We start from the raw sequence: 27,957 nt of genomic DNA on the forward strand, positions 1-27,957 counted from the left end.
TCAAGCACAACCAGCTCCATCAACGTCACAAGGAGGAGGAACAACAAGGGGAAGAAGAAGTGGCAGTGGAGCAGGACCTGCATCAAGTGACCAAGGAGGAGGAACATCAACACGGGGAAGAAGAAGTGGCAGTGGAGCAGGACCTGCATCAAGTAACCAAGGTGGAAGAAGAACATCCTCACGACTACTGGCTGCACAACATCTAGGGTCCCAAGCTAGTACCAATTGAAGATTTATTGTAGCCAAGCGTTTATTTTAATGTATTTTGTAAGTCACAGTCACCCACTTAGGGAACAATAGTAGTGGGTACAGTGGTTGCTTTTAACATCTACCATCCTATGTAATTGTAAGGGACCACTTAACTTACTTTAGTACTGTTATTACAATATTTTTTGTAGTGGAAAGGGACCACTTAACTTATCTTATTTAACAGTATGGAACCACTTCATATTATATCCTGCTTCTTGTTGTATTCCATCTTTGCATTATGCCAAGTTAACTTTATTTATTCCAAGTTCACATATACAGATACTCTACTTAGTCAACTTTAAAAGGAAATTCCAAGTTAACTCAATTTTTGCATTTCTGAGTGGGGGCAGATCCGGGAGATGGAAGTGGGTGAACCATGACCAACTGTTTATGATTACTGATGACCAGCTGTTTATCTGCCATTGCTTGTTTAAAAATGTTTAGTGATGACTTAATGTCTTCTGTAAGCATGGAATAATGCCTGCTTCTAGTTTTTTCATTTACTTATACAACTATCTTTGATTCTGCAAGGAATAATGCCTGCTTCTACTTTCTTATGCTGCCAACTGTTTTCTTTATTAACATACAACAAAAGAACAATAATAGTAGAATGTTAAAGGGAAAACAAATAAGTTATTTGGAGAATTTAGTCAAGAAGAATTTCGAGACAAACTCAACTACCTCATTTTATTCAACCATAATTCTTATTTACAATTCATCTTCAACAAAAACATAATACAAAAGAAAATTGTTAACGCCCATGACAAGACAAACAACAACAACATCATTTTCCCAACTTTCTTCTCTTGTTCTAATTTCCTTTTCAACTTGTCGTTCTTCTTCCTTAGATCCAGTACAAGTTTTTCATTTTCCAAACACATTTCAAGTTCTTCACGTTTTCTTTCAAAGCTTCCTTCAATTTCAGAAATTCCTTCATCATGCCATTTAAAGTAATTACAACTTGAATTACTCTGCAATCAAAACAACACAAGATTAATTCAAAATTCAGCACATGAAATGAAAGATTTAATCACTTACTGCCCAATTTCTACATTTATAAAACAATCTTCCTTTGTTCTTCACAGTAGTTGCCTTCAAAAGCAACAATGTTTCACCACAACCACACAATTTAGAAGGTAACCGTGAAGATGATCCACAACTTTGCGACTTTCCGGAACCAATTGACCTTCGCGTCCAACCATTTCCTCCACTCTCACCTTTCATTTCACTACAATAAAGAAATCCCTTCATCAACTTTCCTGCCCACCCAAACCCTATATCCCCAATCCTTATATTCACACGAAGAAGAGCAAAACAAAACGTATAAACTTACCTCCTCAAGAACACGAACTCCAACCTTCAGATGTACCTCCTTAGCGTTCTTTGCCCCCAACTGCAGTGACGAAGAAGAACCCAACTTCTTCAACTCTTATTTATAACAGATGACGAAGTGCTCTTGAATGAAATGCACACTTAACATACTTAATCTCATTTCAAAAGTTAAACATCCAACGTGGCAGAGAGTGAAGAGGGCAGCTGGTATTTCACGTGGCATCGCCGTTTGCCACATCTACTAAAACTTAACATTGTCCAATTTGAAGGACTAATAGTCAGAGTTTCAAAACTATAAGGACTAAAAACCATCAAAGTTTTGAGTAGGGACTAAAAACAAAATTGTGTGATACTTAAGGGACGAAAAACATATTTAACCCTTATATTTTCTGTCAAAATTTTCATTTTTTCTAGGGACTATAGTGAGCGTTCAACAAACTTTTTCTATGAGAACATATCCAAAGCTCGTTTCAGAAAATTTCTGGTGTTTTCTCATACCAATTTCGAAAGCTTCCCATATAGTCTTTTGTTGTTGAAGAACATACCTTCTAAAATGTATGGTATAGGATCCATTTCGATCGAGGTAATAAGGTAGTATCGATAACAACCATGATATGTCAGTTTTATTAATGATCGTTAGATCTGTTCCTTAATATGGTAATCAAGCAAGTTGAATGGGTCTTGTGAGTGTTGGACCATAATTGGGTCAATACGAATATTACTAATAATGGGACAATGTCAATTTAAAATCCACAAAACTATTTAAGTTATGTGGCCAATATCAATTTATTGTCCACTAGGTAACTATAAATATAAGAGAAAACTACAGAGATAAAATTAACTTAATTGAATTTTGATATTTAATTATGAATTAAATTCATTGATTAAAATCTGACTTGAACGTCGAAGTGTCTTTAGCAATATTCACTGCTCGACTTGGACTTAAAAAACTTGAAACACGTGGTTCAAAACTTAGAAAATAAGGAAGATGACAAGGGAAAGATGTGTTTTTCGACTCTACTGAGTTATATAATGAAACATAAACTATAAAATCTTTCTTCCTGTTTGTATCGTAAGAGTAGGTGAAGATCAGTCCAGTTCACCACTGTAGCAAGTTTTAAAAAATTGTTTTCCTTCCATAATGTAATGTGCCTTTTGTTTTTAATTACATAGATACATACTTTAGTGTATATACGTGAATTCAGGCAGGATCTTGAATAAATTCCCTCTTCACCCATATAAAAAGATTCCATTTTTATGTTTCTTAATTATATAATCTAAAAATAAAAAATAAAAATAAATTTTAGATTGTGCGATAAAAAATAAAAATAAAAATTTAATAAAATATTAAAAAAATATTTAACTTTGAGATTATAAAATCCGAATGTTATTTTTGGATTATATTATAGATTTATCATCTAGAAGGTTTTTCTTAAGGAAAAAATTAGTTCCCAGATTATGGAATCTAGAAGTCTTTTTTAACTTTTAATTTACATAATTTGAGATTTATATTTTATTTTCGAAAATGACTTTTGAATTTCGAAAAGGGTAAAAATGAAAATTTCTTTATATGCAGTGTAGGGAGAAATTTATACAGGTGTAATAAACAGTCAAGAATTCAATTCTTGAAAAGCTGAATTTTGGATTGTGTAGAAAGAAAACTGATTATAAAACTAATCCGAAAACTGAAATCCAAACTGAATTTTTTCTTTCAAGAGGAAAGAATTTTTGGAAAAAAATCATTTATGGAAAACAACACCCTTTTAAATTTAGTTTCCGACAAGTGAATTCTGAACATTAATAATAAACTGTTATATACATAAATAAAAGAAATAGTGTAATAATTGGAGAAGAAAAAAGAAAGAATAGTAGTAATAAGAATTAATTTTTATCTTTAGATATTTTGATATTTTGATATGATTTAGTTAGATAATTTATAAATTCATTTGTGTCAATCCAAAATTAATGTGTATATTTAAATAGTTTGATATGATTTTCTAAAATTAAACTAGACAATAGATTGATTTCTTCTTCCTAATTTCAGATTATAGGATATTTTATAATTATAAGTAATAATTATTGTAAATATTATTAGCATTATTTATAGCGAGGATAACTATAGTGAATAAATAAATTCTTTTTATAATATGATATTTGTCTAAGCACGATCCACTTTTTCTCTTTCTTACTTGATGCTTTCCGAGTTTTATAGTTTTTGTTTCTCATTTCGTGGTTTCATGGTCTCGTCCATTGTTTTTGTTTGCGAGTCTGGTTCATGATCCTAGTTTGTGATTCTTGTTTATCGTTATGTTTGTGGTTTCGAGCCTCATTCTTTGTTGCAGTTATGTTCGTGATTTTAGGCATCTTGCTTTACGCTCTAACAACATTGTTATCCCTTCTATTAATGGTCACCATGACTACCTCAAAGAAAGATAATTATTGTGTCTGCTTAATTGTCATGAATTGCTTATAGTAATACTTTTTCTATCACTAATATTGGTGACCTAAACCCTAGTTTTTGGAATGCAATTGTCTCACCTAGAATTGCTTCCAATTTATTGTTTTCAAGTAGTGGACAATAATTGTGATGTTAAATTTTCTCGGTTTGGTTGTCTTGTGTAAGAGCAAATAATGGGGAAGGTGATTCGTGAAGGGGCCTAAAGTGGAATGATTTTTTTTGCTCCAATTTATTTTTAACCATCTGTCTTTTTCTTATAATAATGTTCTGAATCTTTATGAGGTTTGACATAGAAAATTGGATCATCCAAATTCTACTATTATTTCTTGGAATGTGACATTTTCTAATAGTTAATTTATCTTCCTCTTGTGTTTCTCTTACTTCAAATGATGTTGTTATTCTTCCTACGTTTTCTACATTATCCCTATCTATAGAATGTTTCCAACCTAACATCACATATCCCTATCTATAGGACAATAATATCTCTAAGTTTTCATTTCCCCTTCCAACTCTGATCTATCCCGTGTCTCTATACCAATTGAACCATGATGATCTAGTTGAATATCTCGAGCTCCTGATAGGTATTTTTAAAACATGTGTGCTTCTTCTCATACTTTTCTAGCAAATTCTCTTTTTGGAACATATACTTCACATGGGATATTATTTCTTGCTCTCCTGATATCAAATCCATAGGTTATAAATAGGTGTATTCTTGAAACTAAATTCTAATGGTTCTCTCAGTCATTACGAGAAAAATATTAGATGCCTTAGGAAAAGAATAAGAATATGACATTGATTATGATCAAACATTTACACTTTTTTCCAAAATGGAAACTTTCAGAACTCTCATTTTATAGCCACCTCTAAGGGTTCATCCTTTCATCAAATGAATGTGAAGAATGTGTTTCTTCATGGTGAGTTGACTGAAAATATTTACATGCTTCCTCCTCAAGGCTTTTTCTCTTCATCTACAAGCATATGCAACCTCAACTTTTCGTTATATGGTCTGAAGTACTTGAAAATCACTAGAGGGCGGTGGGGGGAGGGAAAGGGAGGAAGGGGCGTTGAATAGTGTTAATGGAAAATTTTTCGCAACCCTTTTGATATAACACGTTATCGAGCTCTTGAAATTTTTTTTATGTGATTGGAAGCTTAATTTAATGAATTTGTATAATAACAACTTTTAATGTGCTACTCAAAATGTAGATATTATAGCGTTTTGTTAAGAACTTCCTTTATAAATAACATTGTTTAGCTTGGAAAATTTTTATGTTTAGAAATAAAGCACAATTGTAGGTTTTCACAATAGGATCATTTAAGTAAGAAAATAGATAATTGTATAAGAGATTTCATATTAGTTCGTTATAACTGAGCTACGTTTAGCAACCACGCCGAGATTTCCTTTGAGTATTAGCACCACTCTTGGTATTCAGCAACCCCGTCGAAATTTCCTTTGAGTATTCGCACCACTCCTAGTACTCAACACCTTAGCCAATATTTCCTTTGAGTATTCAAGCCACTATTGGTACTTATCAACCTTGTCAAGATTCCTCAACTCAAATAGAGTTCAGTTGTAAGTATATTAATTCTCTTCAGAATTGCAATCAATGATTGCTTACAAGATGTTCAAACTATATCTCTCGTTGAGAGGATTTAATTACAATACAAAGTAGTCTAAGTACTTGCAAGTGTTTCTCTCTTCTTTCTTACAATAGTAAGCAATATAACAACGAAGTGCGCGAGTATATCTTCCTCTTTTCTCTTATCTTCTCTTCAACGCAAATATCTTGTTTTTCTTGAGGTCTTTCTCTTTTCTTTTTCTTGAGGTCTTTCTCTTTTTCTTTTGAGGATGAATATTTCGTTGTAAGTTTTTCTCCACTATGTTATCCTCTTATGCTATCCTCTTGATTTTCTTTATGAGATATCTTCTATTTATATGTTTCATGGATATTTGTCCATTAGACTGAGCTTATAGCCATGATATTCGTACTTTCTCTTTCTTCTTTGCACAACAGTCATTGGGTAAGTCAATTTGTTAGAGCATACATGCTTTTTCAATCCTTTGCTTGAAGTAGGTTGTATGATCTTTTTAGACTTTGCTTCAAGTGAGGAACATTCTGTAAATATCTCCTTTGTCTCTAACGTGCACTTTTTTATACTTAATCTGTAGCACTGTGGATGCGTGTAGAATAGCTTATCTGCAAGATTAGAGTAAATTGTGCATGCAACATATATGTCTTTTCTGATCTTATTTTTGAACATTGAACATTTATCACTAGTGCAAAAAAGACCTTTAACATCACCCTTTAGACGTCTGTCCCTCGAATATCCAACATAAAAAATGACCGGTGACATTTTTCGTAAATAAAACAACTATTTAGACGTCAATTATGGAAGGACCCGACGTCTAAATACTCATATACGTCGGCTCCCCCGAATAGATGCCAAAACTAAACGAAAAAGTTAATTTTTTTTATTCTATTTAGACGTCTATTATGGAGGGAACCGACTTCTGAAGCACTTTAGACGTTTGTTAATTGGGGGAACCGATGTCTAAACCCTAAACCCAAAAATTTAAAAAGTCACTTTTTGACTCCATTTAGACGTCTGATCCCGCCACTCCGACTTCTGAAGCACTTTAGACGTTTGTTAATTGGGGGAACCGACGTCTAAACCCTAAATCTAGAAATTTAAAAAGTCACTTTTTGACTCCATTTAGACGTTTGATTCTGCCACTCCGACTTCTGAAGCACTTTAGACGTCTGTTAATTGGGGGAACCGACGTCTAAACCCTAAATCCAGAAATTTAAAAAGTCACTTTTTGACTCCATTTAGACGTCTGATCCCGCCACTCCGACTTCTGAAGCATTTTAGACGTCTGTTAATGGGGGACCCGACGTCTAAACCCTAAATCCAGAAATTTAAAAAGTCACTTTTTGACTCTATTTAGACATTTGATCCCGCCACTCCGACTTCTAAAGCACTTTAGGCGTATGTTAATTAGGCGAACCGACGTCTAAATTTTGGCATTAAAACACCGTGAACGCGAGACAGCCGTTACGTGCACTCATTGTTCATCATCTTCGTCGCATTGTCTCTTTACGGGTTACGCTTTTCAGGTTCGTTTTATCACTTTTGCACCATTTTAAATTAATTTTACTCCGATTACATCACTCTTTGATGCATTATCTTTCATTTGAACCGATTAAAATGCGTTTTCGTTGGGTTTTGGTGCAGTTATTCTCGTGTCTTTAGGTGGCGTTCTATGGCGGCGATTTCTTGCGTTCTGTACTCCTTCAATTCCCTCCACTACGTTTTTAAAACCATCCAATAAAAAATGTACAATACATTCTCTTCAACTAAAATAAAAGTGGTAAACTCGAATAACCATGAGTTAGGAGCAACTTCAGAGACGTCTAACCTATATGGATCAGACATCTCATTAACGTTACCCATATAGACGTCGGACAAAGATCAGACGTTAAAAGCCCAAAATAACAAACGTCTAAAATCCTTTTTGCACTAGTGTATTGTCATTTAATGCTTACTCATAACAACAAAGTGTTTTTTGAATTTCTACCATTAGGTAACATTTTGCAATTAAGTTCTTTTCTGAAGATACCAAACATACATATATACTTAATCATAAGATGAGGTACTTGTTAAACTCATGGCATCGTTTAAGCAAGTAAACGTTTTTTTAGCTTTTGTCTCTTTTTGGACAGATAGAGTTTATCTTGTTTAAGCTTTCTTTTATATTTTGATAATTATGTCTTTTAATATGTTTTGTCAAAGACATTGTCTTGACCTATTTTGTTTTTGAGAGAAGCTGAATACCTATTTTAGCTATTATAAGCATTGAGCGTTTAACTCAATCTCTCTTAGACGCTTTAGGCACAACAACGTTTAGCCACGCGTTCGGGTGTTTTAACCTAGATATTTTTCTATTTCCTAACACCTGAGTGTTTACCTAAGTTTGTCCATGTTTAGGGATTCTGGTTCTAGTTGTGTATTTTTGGGGTTTAGGCTCTAAGTCTTGTGTAATATTCTTGAAAATTAGTGAAAATCCTTAAGAGTTCTTATGAGAGAACTAGACGTAACCCAGGTTAAGGGAACCAATATAAAATTTGTGCTTTATTATGTTGCTCCTACAAATGTTTTCCTTAAAGCTCATTTTAAACACCATCGTCTGGATATATATTTTGACTATCAATCTTTTGAGACAAACAATATCCTCTTCATCAGAATTTGTTCCAAGAGTTCCACACAGCTCCTAGGATATGGCCAAATGGTGGAAAGGGTCTCACTGATCTAAACTAGAAAAATAATTTGTTGTTACCAGTGAGAGAAGTGCATGCTTCATTTCCACACCTTTAACAGGTCTATAACAATGCTTGAGAAATGACATGGTCCCTATTGTTGTGTATAGTCTTCCAATAGTCTTCGTTAGTTGTTTCCTACAACCATTTGCATTGAGCAATGAGCATTTATATTAGAGTGTGAAATTATTTATCAATGGTATGATAAAACACTTGAATTTGTCTAGTCACCGTAGCGTATGATCAACTTGAATATTTCAATCGTCTAGTTAATGTTAGCATGATTTCCAACATTATATTGCCTAACTAGTTGAATTTTAAGTCATCTTATTAGAAACAATTAAGCTTCAATTACAACAAAAAAATGTTAAACACTTCATAATACTTATCAATTGTAATTCATCCTTGTATAGTCTAATCAGTGTATTTCAACTTTATATCATGTATCGTTTGACCATATGATATAAAAATTATTTTTTGTTATCATCAAAACAACTTTATTTAATAGGGTTTTATTTCATCTGGTCTTTTCACTCTGAGATGGGTCCTACCTATGTTGCACTTAGAATTCTCTATGTCATACAGTAATAATTGAACAATCTTTTATCTCATTAATAATAACTATTTATATCGTTTTAATTGAATTTTACCTGTATAAGTTTAGATTAACAAGATTCGTTATTCTTCCTCGTTTGATTAATTTTTTGTTTATTAATTAAGAAAAACCATACTTAAGAGAGGATAATAGATGGTGTTAGTTTGCATGACCAAGACCATCTCGGTTCTGTAACATACACGTATATTATTCAATTAAATTAAATAGTCAACAATTTTTCTTCTTAGTGGTATGCACTTTTCATATTTGTTCATGTTCGGTTTGAATTCTTACGAAAATTACAATTTTGGGTTTTTGTTGGATATAAATATTTTTCATATCATAACTTTGATATGAGTCATTTGTTCATTAGTTTCCTTCTAAATTTTTCTTGATTTCTAATTGTGAAACAAACTAGGCTTGTGAGATAAGGATCTTAATTGTTTGAAATTGAGTTTTTGATATTACAAAACTAAGAGCTAAGTGATAACATGTATATATTTTGACAATTTCTTTAATTTGAGTTCAAGTCTTTAGAAATTAAAGCTATAAAAAAAGTATACAAATTTTTAAAAAATAGTGTTTATTTATATTTCTTTTTGAGAATTATATTTTAATTCTTGTCGAGTTCTTTATTGGATTTAAAATTAGTTACAATCCTTTGAGTAGTCTTGTCTCATTTCTTACAACTTGATTTTTTTAATTGCTTAGCTTACTTGTTTTGTTTTACGTTTTCTAGTAATATGTCTAAATATATAATGTACATCACTCTTGTCTTTTAAAGTGAATTTTCTCTTTATTGTCGTATTTTACTCTTTTTGATTTAGCCTATCTCATGATTTTATGTTTTTAGTTTGTTTTCAAAACTCCTTTTTTTTTTCTTAAACTATTTTCTTTTCTTCACCTCTTTGAGTTGTGTTTAAATTTATTACATGTAAAAATCTTGATAGGTTGATTGAAAGTTCTTATTAAGAACCAAAGTGAAATTTGAGCGAGAGTGTCTAACCTTTGAATTAGAGCTGTCAAAACGGGCCACCCGACCCAACCCGGTCTACCACGGGTTGGTCACTTAGTGAGCCAACCCAACCCGACTCATTTATTAGCGAACCAAAAAATTCGAACCCGGTCCAACCTACCATGGATTGGTGGGTAAACGGGTTGGCTCACTAGCACACTTAATTACAATTTTTTTTAAATAAATTTTTTTTACAAACTTTCTATAATTCAAATCTAAACAAATTTCACTCCCAACATGGGTATTTAATTAATTTTGAAAATAAAGAATTTAAATAACTTTTTCAAGCAAAAAAAAATAAAAAATATTTTTTTATAAAATTAAAATTAAATTTTAATAAAATAAAATTAGGTAGGTGGGTTGGTGGGTCAACCCGACCCACCACAGGTTCAACCCGCATGAGCCGGATTTAAATGAGCCTGGTTGAAATCTGACCCGCATAAAAAAATATTTTTTTTCAAACCCAACCCGGCTCGAACCCGTGGTGGGCCGAGTTAACCCGCAGATTGTGACCCATTTTGACAAATCTACTTTGAATGATAAAAAAAGTTAATTGAATATAAACAATTAATAAGTAATTGGAATGTTAAAAAGTGAATTGAATTGAATATAAAAAAGTGAATTTAATGATGTTCTTATTTTCTATATTATTTGTGCTAACCAATTCAGTTTGAATGTTTGAAATGTTGATGTGCTTATGACAAATGAAAAGGTGAGATTAGTGTTTCTAGCCCTCTAGAATTTCATGGTTGGTCTAGACATCTAGTAAGGCCCATTTTTAGTAAGCAATGTATTTTTCTTAAACTATCACAATTCATTTAATTTTATATTAATTTTTGTACTAATATTCAACGGTTATAATGATATGTTTATGATATTAAGTGGTCAAATAAATTGACTAAACATGAATTAGGTCAACCAAATATTGGGCTTGCAAAAAGTAATCTTTGAATTATTGGCTAGTAGGGCACAACTTTTTACATCTAGTCTTATCAAGTCAACTAGGATGAAAAAAAGTTTAGTATACATAAGAATGACTTCTTCTACGCTGTACTCATTATTTCCTTGTAAATAGCGATGTTTAATTAATGTATATTTCAATTTATTTGGTAAAGATATTAGAGAAATCATTGCATATGAACAAAATTGAAGATGTTAAAAATGTATGGAGAAAATTTTTTAAATTTAAGAAATGGTAAACATATAATTTTGGTTATATATTTCAATTTTAAAATATGTTGGTGCATTTACGGGATTGATTTTTCATTTTACAAATTAGAAATTTTCTCAAACAGACAACTAAAAAAACCATTATAACTAAAACCATTTTACACGAATTCATAATCCAATAATATTAAAACATTGAACATTTTAAGGGTGAGTCTTTCAACGTTATGATGTGGTAATAGTACGAGGAAATAGGGTGGTTAAAGATTTCAGTGAAATCTAGGTTGGAGAATATGAGTATGTCATGTCAGTAAAATGTTTCTATGATTTGATGACTATCTGCATAGCACATTGGCCGCTGCACAATTAGGTATTTTAGAGCCAATGAAATAAAATAAATTCAATTGAACAAAATCAATTACGGTTAAGTTTTTTAAATTATCATAAAAATTTTAATTTTTTAAATTAAATTATAAAATATTTAGTTTACATATTTTACCAAAGTAATATATCTTTTAATGAATGGGATATAAAGGTTGTATTATAGTTTTAGGTTTAATGAGTAATTTGATATCTATATTTACCTTTATTTTTATAATTTTTTTTATTTAACCAGTTTTAATATTTTGTTTAAAAGACTCAATGTGATTTTCTTTGTTAAATTGATTTTAATATGTGTGGAAATATGTTATGTATCAAAGTTTTAAGTAAAAGATGATTGAATATACTAGAAACCTAAATTTTCAAGATATTTTTTAAACGGTATTAACAATAATTTAACCTAAGTGATTATATTGAACTTTTAAAAAAATAAATAAAAGACTACAGTTAAGAAAATGAGGACTTAAATGAGTTAAGAAAAACAATAGGTTATTAAAATAATTCAAATACTCAATGTGAGAATTAAATTACTAATTAATTTATGGTTTACTATAAATTTTTGTTGTTATACAGGAGATACTATGTTTATAAAGATATACTACTAAATATTTTATAATGTTATTGGTTAGAAATCTCACATCAGACAAGACAATCGATTAAAATCAAAGTCAATTTATAATATATAAGTAGGTACAAATCTTATTATTCTATTAGATAGAAGAAATTTAAAGTTTATTTTTTAACACTATTTAAAATTATCGAGAAGATATTTAAATAATTAAAATGATAAATTAGATATAGGTTGATATAGATGGATTGGTAAGTAAAGATTGGAGAATGGGAGGAAATTAAGAAGTTTGTTGTGTGGGCACTTTGGTTGATGCTGCTTAACTGGCCACTAAAATAATCAGGAATCCTACTCAAGAATTACTTGGCACTGACGCAGATCCAACTTAGTTACTACAGAACAACCTTATCTCCCAGACACAATGCATTCCCCAATTCGTTATTAATAAGGTCAAAACCTTAAATTATTCCATCTACGTTATTGCTTCCTAATTAAAACTGTACCACCTACAAAGTGACTAGCCTAGTGGCTAACAACGAATACCAAACAGTACTACATCATATAGAACCTTCTTACTAAAAATCTTTCTTACCATCAATCATCAATCTTCTCTCCAATTTTCACATCTTTTGCAAAAATTTTGGGTTCTCCTTTTGTATGCATTGACTCTACTATAAAATATCTTGATTTTCGTATATTAATTTTTTTAATATATTTAATGGGGTAAATAATTATTTCACTACAACAAATACTAACATATTTTATAATAGAAATATCACAATTTCAATATAAAAAATTTAATTTTTTTCATGTTTTTTAGAATTCGATAATGATTTAGGTAATTCAATATGTGTATGGTCTTTTTATAAATGTCATCACGAGATGTAATTAATCTTGAAAGTATTCATTTTGCTTTTTGTATGTCTAAAATTTCTCGTAACTTTAAGATTAACTATATATTAATATTAATTTTAATTTTTAATAATTATATATTTATACTTACTAAAGATGATATACATCAATTCAAATAAAATTAATGAAATTAATTGTTTTTGTACTAAAACTCTACTTATTTTTTTTAAACTAAAAACAAAATATACCAATATTTTTAATACAGGATAGAATATTATTTATATTATTTCATATATCAAAATCAGTACATTTTAAAGATAAAAAATTATAAAAAAAACAAGGTCCGAATTTGAACATGGATAAGATTTTAAATGTGCTGCACTCACTATAGGGAGCTACATATAGTTCCTTCCAAATCTTTGAAAGGCACATTTTCAAAGTGAGACAAAAACATGTACGGAAACATATTCAGCAATATTCAATGAATGGTTCAGCAATATACTTATATATATATATATATATATATATATATATATATATATATATATATATATATATATATATATATATATATATATATATGTTGTTTTCCCAACAATTGATCAATCATTCGGAGACCGAATTATTTCACTACCATTTTCTAAACCTACCACTAGAGATAACAAAAACGATCCATCCATTTATTAATATTCATCTCCTTCATCAATAAGCAAATCTACTTATTATAAAAAAAATATCAAATTAATTTAATCTTATAGATGGATGATAACACTTCTATTATTTCCCAAAAGTTAATGAATCTCCTTTCCAAAAAATAAAATAAAATAAAGTAAATTATTTTTTTCTTAAGTTTAATTTTTGTTTTTTAAGTTTTTAGATTTCTTTTTTAAATCACTAAGGAGGTTAGAGATTCAAAATAAATTGTTCGGAGAACAAGGATATCTCTAGTCAAGCTTCACAAGCTAATATTCAACGGTAAGAAGGAAAGAAGAGCACCATACTTTTCACACTCTTAAAAGTAAAAGAACCACTTGACAATTCTAAAATATTAATATTTTAATTAAATCTGTTTTATGTTTAAATTTTAAATGCTGATATGCATTATTATATTATTAAAACAGTTGTTAAGTGAATGCACATTTAGTAGTTGGAAGTCAAACTACTTTTCTCCAAAGAAGAATAATATATATCCTAGTTTATTTTTCATTGTGATGGGCTCTTTTGATGGTTCTTCGAAAGATTAAGATGCAGTTTGTGTTCTTGAAAAGGTAAAGGTTGTTAGAGTGATTCTTGGCCAATTTTTGGAAGAATCTTAGATGAGTTTTGGAGCTAGACCAAGGGTAAGATTATGGAAGAATGGGTATTATAAGGTTTAAAATAGCTTCTTTAGGTATTTCTTGGTTTGGTTAGGGTACAAATTGTTTGAGAAAAATGACAGTGGAAGGTTATAGAATTTAGAAAAATAATACTTTGACACATAACTTCTTTACATTCATTTGAGACTACATTTTCTTACTTTTTACTTTTTTCTTTTTCAAAATACTACAAAAATATATTCTTTTAAAATCATTTTACCTTTGTTAGGTGTGTCAAACGAATGACAATGTGTGTCATACTACTTACTCTAAAATTTATAGGTAGGGTTCAGTGATTTTCGCAGAAATGGTAATAAAGGCTAATGTTGGCTTGGTATTTTCCTTGTATAGGTCTAATTTTTTAGATGAAATATTATTTGTGAGGTGCAATTTGTATTGGGTGGATTTTTCTTCATGAAAGGAATAGGAAAATATCCAAATAAAGGATTGGTCTTACCACTTATGCATAAAGGAATGATGAAATTGATCTGCTATCTTGAATAAGTGATTATAAATACTTTTATACGTATGTTAATAAACTTTATTTTATATTGAAAATAGTTTTAATATATTATATTTTAACTTTTTAAATAATTTTCTTTTGGTAGTAATAAAATTTAATATATATAGCTTTAATTTTGTATGTTTAGTTATTATCACATTTACTTATTATTTTTGTCATAATTTTTTAATAGATATTCTTTTTTTTTCTGATTCGAATTATATTGAGTTTTACATTTTCAATTCTTTAAAATGAACTAATGATTTGATGAATTTGAAGTATTATGTTATGTTTTTTTTATGATTTTTGGAAGTAAACAAACTTATTGAATTTTTGTAAAATGCATACAAATTTGATTTATCTTATGTTGTCTTGAACTTTTTTAATTGGTTTTACCGATTTAACTAGAGTCTACATTTCGACCTATGTTATAACCTAGATGTGCTATAATAAAATAAAATAGAAGAAAAATCATTTGTTTTGTTTTTCTGTATTAGAACTTGTTTCTTTCCTTTCTTTTAATAGCATAATAATGAAAAGACCTTTCTTAAGGAAAAAAAATGAGGATTGAAAAAGAATAATGTAAAAAATATGACAAAGAAGATTTCAAGAGAAACCATAAGAGGTAAGTATAAAAAATCAAATAAAACTCTTAATTTTTGTAAACTCTTAGATTCTAGAATATTCCTTGATTATCTTGGTATATTCTCGAATCCAAAAGTCATGTTGGATAAAATTTGTTTTTAGATAGTACAATGAAGAGTTAGTAACCAATATGTCGTTTTCAAGTAATTCACGTATCACATATGCTTTTTGAAATTGTAATGATGAGATTTCCTTAATTTTAGGAGTTTTATTTCCCTAATTTTAAGGAACAACCCATACGTTAGGATTAATAAGGAGTTAACTAAATGTTAAACATACAATTTAAGTAGTTTTATGATTGCATTTAGGTTTTCTAATGTTTTCAAACACATGAGAGGTGCATCTTTTACTCTTCAAAAGGTGCCTGTGACTTTGGTTCTTTAGTGAACAAGACCTATATATTCGCAAAATTTTCAAAAAAGACCACCATATCATTTTACTCTTTGCTTTCTTCAAAACCAAAGTGTATTAGGCAAGTTAGAAGCCTAATTTTTTACTATTGTTTAGAAGTTATTTCCTCATAATTTTAATTAAATGCTAAATATATATATATATATATATATATATATATATATATATATATATATATATATATATATATATATAATCATACTTCATTTATTTGAAAGATGATAGTTTTGATTTAAGAAAAATAATGTAGAACGAGATGTTTGGTATAAAAATGATAAAACAATTATAGTCTTATTTTATATTAGACATATTATAATATGCCAAACAATTGTGTACAAATTTAAACTAAAATTGAAATTTATTTTTATTCTAAACTTTAATATATTTGATTATCAAATTTTAAATATATATATATATATATATATATATATATATATATATATATATATATATAATTATTTTAATCTAGTTAAATTTTTGTATGCGTTAAAATTTTTAAACGATATTTCATATCAACATTTAATATGAAATGTATAAAAAATATAAATAATTCAAAAAGCATAAGTTCTTTTACACGTTAAAGAAATTTAATATAGTTGGATAACAAAATTACATTTTAAAGTTTGAAAATTACTGTAAATATGAAATAGGGATAAATTTTAATTTATATATATATATATATATATATATATATATATATATATTACCAGTAACATTATTGCATCTCATTCTTAAAATTCCATTTATATTATTGTCAATAAATCCGTAACACTCCTTGGTCATACTTCTCTAGTGACATATATATATATATATATATATATATATATATATATATATTACCACCAACATTATTGCATCTCATTCTTAAAATTCCATTTATATTATTGACAATAAATCCGTAACACTCCTTGGTCATACTTCTCTAGTGACATATATATGAGAATCATGCCACTAATTATGAATCTCCTCGTTGAAACGAAGTGTATAAAATCACAAACACAACCTAGACACTAGTTCCCAGGAAAATAAAGCACGCAATGGGACATGCATTATGCAACTGCGACATTAATTTGTGTGGTGAATAGATACACCCGCGGTTCATTAGCGGAGATGATTCCTATCAATATTTCTTATTTTTTTCATCTCTATTCTATCTGCTATCGGACCGTTATCAGACCATCCAATTTCTACTATCATGTATGAGATGTTTATACTTCAACGTGAAGGAAGTGTGTTAGAAGTCGCACCTCGACTAGATATAAAGGCCAAATCATAATATATAAGTGAAGTGCAAACCTTACTTTATTAATGGATGGTCCAATAGCGATTCAACAACGGGTGAAGACAGAAATGTCCATTTAGAATTCGCTAGGATAGACTCTGATACTATGTTAAAAGTGGACTTTAAGCCTAACTCAACGTCACAAAACCGGCTCGTAAGATGAGATTTGCACTCTATTATAATTTGACTTTATTTTTAGTCGATGTGGGAATGATCACGTAAATACCGTTATTTTCTCTTGGCTTTCTTTAGGCAGTGAAATGAACACAAAAAACAGGGATCCGAGAAGAACATGTTGAAATCGTTAAACCTGAGTTGTAATAGGTCATGAGTTGTAGATACTAATTAAGAAGTCACATGTTCTTTTCCATTTCCCACTTCCAAATCCACCTTCTCTGTGTTCCCCTTTTGCTTGTTGGGGTCTTCTGTGGGTCCCCTTTTCCTGTATTTGCAGCCAGCTGTAGTATACGTGAGGGAGTACCAATCACACTTGGTCGCTTTCATAAAAGAACATCACTTTCTGATAAATAGTTTCCTATGATTTGTGAAAAATTAATATAAAATTTATGATTAATTATGGTATAATACAAACCGCAACGAAAAAAATCCCAGATCAAGATTCCATAAGTCAACCACAGTAAACTGGCCATGAATGAGCAGAAAGATAAAAGGTAGTGGCATGAATTCCACTCACTTTCTTCTACAATATGGTCAAAGTCATTGTGTAAACAAGACTAATCACAAGAATTATATCACCGGCTGAGAAACAAAGTTAAGACGTTTCTCTAGGTTAAAATAACTTTCATATCTATTTCATTTTAGGGTTATGATAGGTTGCATATTAAATAAATAAATATTTAAATTAAATGATTATTATTAAAAGTTAACTGCTTATGTGAGGATAAAAACGTAGATGTCAAACATTGTTTTTCTTCATTTTTTTTCCAATTTTGTTTTTAATAACTTGGTTCATCTATCGATTTTTAGTTGTGTTAATTTTGGCTGTCACAAAGTTAATTAATAGTGATAACTAATTATTAATGAATTTTAATAGAAAACGGATTCAAAAATATCTTTGTTTTTTATGAATTATTGAATTTTAGTTTGTTTCCAATAACCTTTTCAATCTGTTTTCTAAAAGTTCTTTTAGTTTTGTTTTAATCTTCAATATATATGGTTCACATTTTGATCAATAAAAACAAGTAATTTAGATAATTTTTTGAAAATAATTAAAAGAAAATAAAATATATTTAAGAAAAAAAGGTTAAAAGTTTTTATGGAAACACATGTAGGAAGCTACAAATTATATGTTACAGAAATTATGCTAAATTGCATTTTCTCTTCCTCTAAGTTCTTTTAGGATTGTCTTCTACAAAGACTTCTTCTTATCTTTTACCTTGTTGGTTGACCTTACCTCGTTCAAGAAGCATTTCAAGATCACTTTACACGTCTCATCTCCTTCATCAAATCATGCTTTTCGCTAATCTTTCTTCATCTCCATGGAGACTTCATCAAGTTACTTGAAGAATGTTTTTATCATTTAGTACTAGAGTAAACATAAACACGGAAGTAAATTACAAGTAGTATTAAGGTACTTATCTCTTGAAGACCCAAATGATGTAACCAACCCTTTTATAGTATATGCACTATAGACACTCTCAACCTCCATGTCCTCCTCCTTGAATGCCACATCCTCCTCTTCCTTGTGTGCCAATTGATGAATATGGAGGTCGTGTAGTAACGTTCAGATGAGTGAACAACAATGCGTGGACAAAACCCGTTTGATTGCAACGAACTAAGATGATGCACATGGCGGCGAACTAGACTTCGACACCGACAGAGTTGGTCGTTGCTTGAAGTTGCGATCCAAATCCAATTGTCACCAGACGAAATAGTGACGTTAGTAGACAACACACTATAAAGGACAATGGTTGGATGGTGACAAATAGGCATATAATAATGGTTGATAGTTGAAGTACCTAGAAAAGCAATGGAAGGGGGTTGAATAATTGTTATAGGAAAACTTTTCTTAAAGGAGATAATATAACAGTTTTCTCGATGATTGAAAATTTTACCTAATCGTTTAAATAATGAGTATCAATTTAAACAATGAGTTATTTTTAACAAAGGATTTTCAATCGTTTAAAAATGTTTTCTGCAACATTTGATAAAACTAGCTCTTTAATAAAAATTTGTTTCATTACAGTAGCTTTTATATAATTTAAAATAATGTTCAATTGCAGGATTTGTAAGAAAAGTGTTTAAAGAGAATAAAGCAATTAACACACAATCATTTTTATACTAGTTCATTCCACCGAGTTATGTCTAGTCTCCTCTAACACCTTAAAGGGTTTCACTATAATCTTCAATTAGATTATAACTGAGTATTCTCACCACTCCTTGTATCCTTAGTCACTCCAAGTAACCACTGTTACTCTAATTAGTAATGAGTTTCACTCACTCCTGGTTGAGAGTTATTCTTCACCACTCTTGGTATTCCTAGACAATCCAGATATCTTCTCAATATGTTATCTAGTTGAGTTTAACCTACTCATGGTTTCCACTAGACAAACCCGTCTAGCTACCAATTAACTCCACCAAGTTAAATGTTAGAGTTTCACCCACTCTTAGTTTCCACTCGACACACTTGTTTAGCTACTGTTTAACTCTTAAAAGTTAAAGGTAAAGTGTTTTAATTCTCTTCAGATTTTACAATCAAAAGATTGGTTACAAGTCCTTAGACGATAACTCTCACAAAGAGGATATGTGTTCAATACAATTCAATCTAATAGACTACTCACTGAATATTTTTCTCTCTTCTCTCTTCTTACCAAAGTAACAAGCTTATATGACAATGAAGCTTGAGAGTGTTTCTTTTCTTGAGCTTTTCTCTCTCAAATATTCTCGTGTGCTTTTGAGCTTTCTCTCAACGCTGTTTTCTTGAGCCTTTTCTTTCGATATGTTATAGAGGAGTTTGTCACTGTGGCATAGACATTTAAGTGTTTCATTGCCTCGCCTAGACATTTGATTGATGCTGTATCTGACCCCTGTAACACCCGAATATTTTAAAGGGTATTACTGATAGTAGAGACTAAATTAATTTGATATCTCATATAAACAATCAAACTTTATTTCAATTACTCCAAAGTACAATACCAAACTTACAAACTTTAAACAATATAGTCTTCACCATTGAAATTTCAACTTATGAATTTTACACAACATAATCTTCCCAATACAAATTTATTCTTTTTACAAAAATCCCTGAAAGTTTTTCCCCGCATCTCTCTCATCTCTAAGCTTTTTCAACCGCATCTGCAACATTATCTAATCACATATAACATGAGTTATATGATCATAGTACAAACAAATAAGGGTAAGCCAACCATATCATAAAATCATTAAACTTGTAACAAAAATATTAAAATCATGTATTTCTGCAATTGATAAAATATCATTATTCCGATGTCATTAATTCATCATTATCAAAATCATCTTTCTCATTTCCATAAATCTTACAAGTGTACCATGCTTACTCATGAAGCCTTATGATCAGACCGCTCTCTGCCTGCTTCCTTAAGCCTCACTTACATACTATGTCTTACTTTGTGAAGCCTTATGGTCAGACCCCTCTCTGCCTGCTTCCATAAACCTCAGGTGTTACTTTGCTCATACCAAACTCTCATGGTATAACTCGAACATACTACTCCCGGTAGTAAACATCATTTCATAAGTAATGATTTCTCATATCTACTCCAACATTTCATAAAAACCAACAATTCATACCCTCTTATCCACCTAACTCAATCATGTTCATTCTTTAATCATGAATTCATAATAACCCGTTTTGGTATCGATAAATTAAACATATTGCCAGATATCATGCTTCATATTATAAACTCATTTTGCCCATAACGAGTATAACTCAACATATTTTCACCAAACAAAGATCATGGATCAACCAAAATACATCAACATATCTTAGGAACTACATATTAAAGTCTGGGCTCAATGTAATGATAAATAAAATATATATGAAATTTTTACCATGATAATATTATGCATCTACAATCAACTTGTTTTATTTTATTTTCATCCTAATAGAGATTTTTCTTTACCCCAATTGGTCACCGGAGAGGACCCAGATGTCTGAACGCATCAAACTCACCTTCGACGCTAGCACATATGACTAGTCACAACTGACTGGACCAGGCCAGGGCTGCTCTATGATCAGGGATGTGCCAACTCAGGTTTTTAAGGTTCCTCTATCCTACCAACAAAGGGAGGCCTTCAATAATTAACAATTTGTTTATTTAATTTATCTACCTTGTTTTCTTATGCTCTAAATCTTAAAATGCCTAATTTTACTTCCTCTCACAACAACCTCAAACACTGTATATATATTTAATACCCATATACAAGCTATTACAGAACCCTTATTCCAAACCTTCCAACAAGATTAATTTCAGCCAACAAACTCATTCAATAAAATCATCACAATAAACATCCATAATAGAATTCATACAAGATAATTATAAACAATTAACAATAATAAAACATTACTATAAATGGTCATAGAAGAATACAATATTTGACAATCATAAAAATAATCTTAATATAAAAATTCATGGGGAAACAAGAAGTTGAATCTGGCAGAGCCGGTTAGACAACTTCTAATCCATCCATCAATACATTATAATTAAATAACAAGAACAATACATGTCTGGGGAAATAAGAAGTTGAATCTGGCAAAGCCGGTTAGACAACTTCTAATCCTTCCAAAAATGCAATAAAATAAATAAGTAAAGAAATAAATAGTTTGGGGAAACAAGAAGTTGAATCTGGCAGAGCCGGTTAGACAACTTCTAATCCTTCCAAAAATGTAATAAAATAAATACGGAAGGAAATAAAAAGTTTGGGGAATCAAGAAATTGAATCTGGCAGAGCCGGTTAGACAATTTCTAATCCTTCCAAAATACAATAAAAAAAATAAGGAAAACAATAAAATGTTTGGGGAAACAAGAAATTGAATCTGGCAGAGCCGGTTAGACAATTTCTAATCCTTCCAAAATACAATAAAAAAATAAGGAAAACAATAAAATGTTTGGGGAAACAAGAAATTGAATCTGGCAGAGCCGGTTAGACAATTTCTAATCCTTCCAAAATACAATAAAAAAATAAGGAAAACAATAAAATGTTTGGGGAAACAAGAAATTGAATCTGGCAGAGCCGGTTAGACAATTTCTAATCCTTCCAAAATACAAAAATAAACCACTAATAACATACAATTGACATAACATAATCAATATCACATTTTACAACTATCACACTTGGATATTAACACACAAAAAAAACATATTCTCATTTAAAATTCAAAATCATACAGAAACAAAATACTCCATATTTAAGATTTAAAATCAGACAAAAGAAAAATATAGCATATTCAAGACTCAAGATAATACAAAAAGAAATACTCAAAGTTAGCTTCCCTTACCTCTATTCCAGACTTAGTTTCCTCTTCTCAAACCGTTCTCCGGAAACTTCCAGAATTTCCTCTCTTTAACTAGAATTTCCTCTAACTCTCTTCTCTCACAATTTCTCTAGAATTTTGGTGTAAATCTTCAGCCTCCCCCCCTTGGCTATTTATAGCCAAAAATTTTACTATTCATTTTTACTATTCATTTTTACTATTCACTTTTACTATTCATTTTTACTATTCAAAAATTATTTTTTATTCACCATTCTTATCTCTGAATGATTAATTCTACGTGGAGTGTTCTCTTCCATAATTTATTTTAATATTTTTTTTAACTATTCACTATTCACTATTCACTATTTACTATTTACTATTTACTATTCACATTTCTAAAAAAAATCCTAAATAAGTTATCAAAAATTTGAAGCTCTCCCTCTAAAATTACTATAACTTTATATCCAAAAATTTACATTTTTCTATCCATTAAAATTATTATTACTAATAAAATGTTAAAATTTACTATTATAAATATTTTTTTTTTCATGGATCTTACATTTTAACTTACAAATATTTTCAAGGATCTTACAATCTCCCCAACAACAATTATTTTCGCCCTCGAAAATTATTTATTTAAACAAAGACTATTTAACAAAAAAAAAATTACTTACAAAAAAGATATGGATATTCCTTTATCATAAATTCTTCCAATTCCCAAGTCATTTCCTGTGTGTCTTCATTCCAAAGTACCTTTACCGTGCGAATATCCTTCCCTCTTAACTTTTTCATTTGAACATCTAGTATACGCACTGGGCCAACTTCCATTGTTAAATTTTCCTTGACCTGAATTTCATCAACTTCTAACACATGCTTTGGATCTGGAATATACTTCCTCAGTTGGGATACATGAAAAACGTTATGCAAATATGTCAATCGAGGTGGTAGTGCTATCTCATAAGCCACTGGCCCAATCTTTTTGAGAATTTGATACGGTCCGAGAAATTTTGGTGTCAGTTTCCTCATCTTGATAGCTCTCCCGACTCCTGTAGTTGGCGTCACTCGTAAGAATACATGATCTCCTTCTTCAAATTCTAACGGTCTTCTTCTTTTGTCGGCATATGACTTTTGTCTACTTTGAGTTGCTTTCATCCGATCTTGGACTAATTTTATTTTTTCTGTGGTTTGTTGTAATAGCTCGGGTCCCACTGTCAGTGCTTCCCCATCTTGAAACCAACACAACGGTGTTCTACATCTTCTTCCATATAAAGCTTCATATGGTGGCATACCAATACTGGAATGATAACTGTTGTTGTAAGTAAATTCTACTAATGGTAGTATCTCATTCCAACTTCCAAGATGATCTAATACACAAGTTCTCAGCAAATCCTCCAACGATTGAATAGTCCTTTCTGTTTGACCATCAGTCTGAGGGTGATAAGCCGAACTCATCTTCAACTGTGTTCCCAGAGCCTTCTGTAGCGTCTGCCAAAACCTTGAAGTAAACCTTGGATCTCTGTCTGACACAATGCTTGTAGGTATGCCATGCAACCTCACTACTTCCCCGATGTATAACTCCGTCAGCTTTTCTAGTGACATACGTTGATTAATAGGCAAAAAGTGAGCGCTCTTGGTTAGTCTATCAACGATAACCCAGATAGAATCGTGACCTTTTGATGATTTTGGTAAATGTGTTACAAAGTCCATCGAGATACTGTCCCACTTCCATTGAGGAATGTCTAACTGTCGTAACATCCCTCCCGGTTTTTGATGCTCCACTTTTGCCTTTTGACACACCAAGCAGGCTGCTACAAACTCGGCCACATCCCTCTTCATTCCATTCCACCAAAATGACTCTTTCAGGTCCTTATACATCTTAGTCATACCTGGATGTATGCTAAGACGACTTTTATGGCCTTCGTCTAAAATTAAATGTTTTAATTCACTCTTTGCAGGGATACACACTCTGTTTTTAAATCGAAGTATGCCATCTTTACTTAGAACGAACTCCTTAGCTTGATCGGTGTCCAACAACCTGATCTTTTGCTGCAACTCTTGATCCATCGACTGCTCAACCTTTACTTGTTCTAAGAAGTCACTAGTGATTACTAAATGACTACACCATATGTGATCTGGGTTTAACTGCAACCCCAAGTTCATATCACGTAACTTTTCTAACAGTTCTAATTCCTTCACCATCATCGTTGTTATCTGAGCTTGTCTCCTACTCAATGCATCTGCCACCACATTGGCTTTTCCTGGGTGATATAAAAGCTCGAAGTCATAGTCCTTCATATATTCCATCCATCTTCTTTGTCGCATGTTCAATTCCTTTTGATCGAACAAATACTTTAGACTATTATGGTCACTAAAAACTTGGAAACTTGCCCCATAGAGGTAGTGTCTCCATGTCTTTAATGCAAATACTACTGCTGCAAGTTTGATGTCATGCGTTGGGTAGTTCTTCTCATGCGCTTTTAGCTGCCTAGATGCATAAGCTACAGGTCTCCTTCCTTGCATTAGAATGCACCCCAATCCTTGATATGACGCATCGCAGTACACCTCAAAAGATTTGCTAGAGTCTGGAATGATTAATACCGGTGCTGACGTTAGTCGTTGCTTCATATTTTCAAAACTGGCTTCGCACTTGTTAGTCCACAGAAATGGTTGATCTTTACGAGTTAACTGAGTTAGAGGACCTACAATCTTGGAAAACCCTTCGACAAAACGTCGGTAATAACCGGCTAATCCTACAAAACTTCGTACTTCAGTTACAGTTTTCGGCCGCTCCCACTTTAGCACAGCTTCCACTTTTGCTGGATCCACTGAGATTCCTTGAGCAGAAATCACATGACCCAAAAATTGTACTTTCTCTATCCAGAACTCACACTTTGATAGTTTCCCATACAATTGATGTTTTCTTAAAATTTCCAACGCCACCCTCAAGTGTTCTGCATGCTTTTCCTTATTCTCTGAATAGATAAGAATATCGTCTATAAATACTACCACGAACTTATCTAAACATGACCGAAATATTCTGTTCATGTAGTCCATAAAAATCGCTGGGGCATTCGTCACACCAAACGGCATTACTACGTACTCAAAGTGTCCATAGCGAGATCTGAAAGCCGTCTTTTGTACATCTTCCGTCTTGACAAGAATCTGATGGTAACCAGATCTGAGATCAATTTTTGAAAACACCTCTGCTCCTCTCAACTGATCTAATAGATCATCGATTCTTGGCAAAGGATATTTGTTCTTTATTGTAACCTTGTTCAACTGTCGATAATCCACGCACAACCTTGAACTTCCATCCTTCTTCTTCACTAGCAATACAGGAGCTCCCCATGGAGACACACTTGGACGGATAAACTTCTTCTCCAACAGATCTTCGATTTGCTTTTTCAACTCTGATAGTTCGGCAGGAGCCATTCTGTATGGAGCCATAGAAACCGGGCCAGCTCCGGGCACTAGATCTATTGTGAAATCGATCTCTCGACTAGGTGGTAAACCTGGCACTTCTTCTGGAAAAACATCAACATATTCTTCTACCACAGGTATTTCGATGATTTGTTCTTCAGTATTCTCTCTTTTCTCCTGAGCTAACACCACATAGCAGGTAGCTCCATCTTTGATATCCTTCGCCGCGACTCGAGTTGAGCTTAGTTCTAAATTGTTCAAATTTAGAAACTCTATCTTTTGTTTCCCACAATCAATAAGAACGTGATTGGCAGTCAACCAATCCATTCCTAAAATAATGTCTAGATTTTGAAGGGGTAAGCAGATCAAATTCACTTTGAACTTGCGTCCTGCAATTTGGATCGAGCATCCGACACAGACTGAACTGGTCGTAACTGGTCCCGATGCTGGTGTAGAAACTACTAATTCACACCCTAGATCAAGCATCGATAATCCGAGTCTTTCTAAACATGCTAGGGATATAAAGGAGTGTGTGGCTCCAGAGTCAAACAAAACATATACGCATTCTCCTAACAGCATACAGGTGTGTAAGATTAATGTACCTGGCTTAGTAGCCTCTTCTGCAGACATTGCGAATACTCTTCCTGTTGCCCGGGGCTTTACTTCAGCAGAATCTTGTTGTTGTGGTTCTCCCACCTTCTTTTTCTTTGGACAGACATTAGCAAAGTGTCCCGGATCATTGCAGATGAAACATCTCTTCCCTTCAACTCTTTCCCCAATAAGTTTAGGGCAGTCACGTCTGAAATGTGCCCCTCCACACTCAAAACACTTCACTGTTCCTCGATATGATAATTGTGGTTTTTCATAAGGTTTCTTGTTGAATTTCATTGAAGATTCTCCCTTTGCAAGTCTGGAAACTCTACTTGGATCAAACTCCAATAATTCTATCATTCTGGCTTTCTCTACCAATGCTGGAAACTCTTGTATTTCCAATGGCATAAGTACCTTCTTCAGTTCATGCCTTAGTCCTCCCTCGAATTTTCGACATCTCCATTCTTCTGTGATATTCTGAGTATAAAACCTCGAGAGATAATTAAATTTTACTACGTATTCTTGTACTGATAACCTTCTTTGTTGTAAGGTCAGAAACTCCGCCTCCCTTGCAAATTTTGCACTGTTTGGAAAATATTTTTCCAAGAACCTTATCTTAAAGTTCTCCCAATTCACAGTCTCACCACGAACCGTCATCAACTGTTGCATACTTTCCCACCAATATTCAGCCTCACCCACCAAAAGAAATGATGCATAAGTTAATTTTTGTTCTTCTGAGCAAGTTATTACCCGAAAAATCTTCTCGTTCTGCCTTAGCCAAGAGTCAGCCTCATCAGGAGTAGCCTCCCCATTAAATTTAGTTGGATCATGCCTTAAGAAGTCATTCAAGCTAGAATGATTTTGAGGTACTTGATCAACTTGTTGTTGCTGCATCTTTGTCGAGTTTAAATGATTTCTTCAAAAAGATAACAATACAATTTAGCATATGATATCAATTTCCTCCAAATAGTCATTTTCATCATAACCATTAATAGTTTTACTAAGAATAATAATTTCACTCCCCATAGTCCCAAAATACTTTCGAAAACCATTGCTCTGATACCATAATGTAACACCCGAATATTTTAAAGGGTATTACTGATAGTAGAGACTAAATTAATTTGATATCTCATATAAACAATCAAACTTTATTTCAATTACTCCAAAGTACAATACCAAACTTACAAACTTTAAACAATATAGTCTTCACCATTGAAATTTCAACTTATGAATTTTACACAACATAATCTTCCCAATACAAATTTATTCTTTTTACAAAAATCCCTGAAAGTTTTTCCCCGCATCTCTCTCATCTCTAAGCTTTTTCAACCGCATCTGCAACATT

At 31.4% G+C, this 27,957-nt stretch overlaps 1 protein-coding gene across 1 annotated transcript; it reads right to left on the reverse strand.

Annotated features, from left to right (window-relative positions):
• LOC148204957 (uncharacterized) lies at positions 1-27,506 on the reverse strand. Its single transcript, XM_088096949.1, has 5 exons — positions 26,628-27,506; positions 25,872-26,570; positions 1,583-1,642; positions 1,127-1,220; positions 1-143 (listed from the first exon to the last, which is right to left on the reverse strand). Exons 1-5 carry the CDS (start codon positions 27,504-27,506, stop codon positions 1-3), a joined length of 1,875 nt encoding a protein of 624 aa, XP_087953075.1.
• Positions 27,507-27,957: the final 451 nt, after the last annotated feature.

Source organism: Vigna umbellata, chromosome 1, assembly GCF_029865625.1.
Source record: "Vigna umbellata cultivar VRB3 chromosome 1, Vumbellata_1.0, whole genome shotgun sequence".
In the NCBI taxonomy this organism is placed as follows: domain Eukaryota; kingdom Viridiplantae; phylum Streptophyta; class Magnoliopsida; order Fabales; family Fabaceae; genus Vigna; species Vigna umbellata.

Coding starts and splice junctions, on each gene's coding strand:
- LOC148204957 (XM_088096949.1), bottom strand. CDS start 27,506: ATGCAGCAACAACAAGTTGATCAAGTACCTCAAAATCATTCTAGCTTG. Junction 26,571..26,627: donor CTGCAGAAGAGGCTACTAAG/CCAGGTACATTA, acceptor GTATATGTTTTG/TTTGACTCTGGAGCCACACA. Junction 144..1,126: donor ACGTGAAGAACTTGAAATGT/GTTTGGAAAATG, acceptor TACTTGATGCAG/GTCCTGCTCCACTGCCACTT.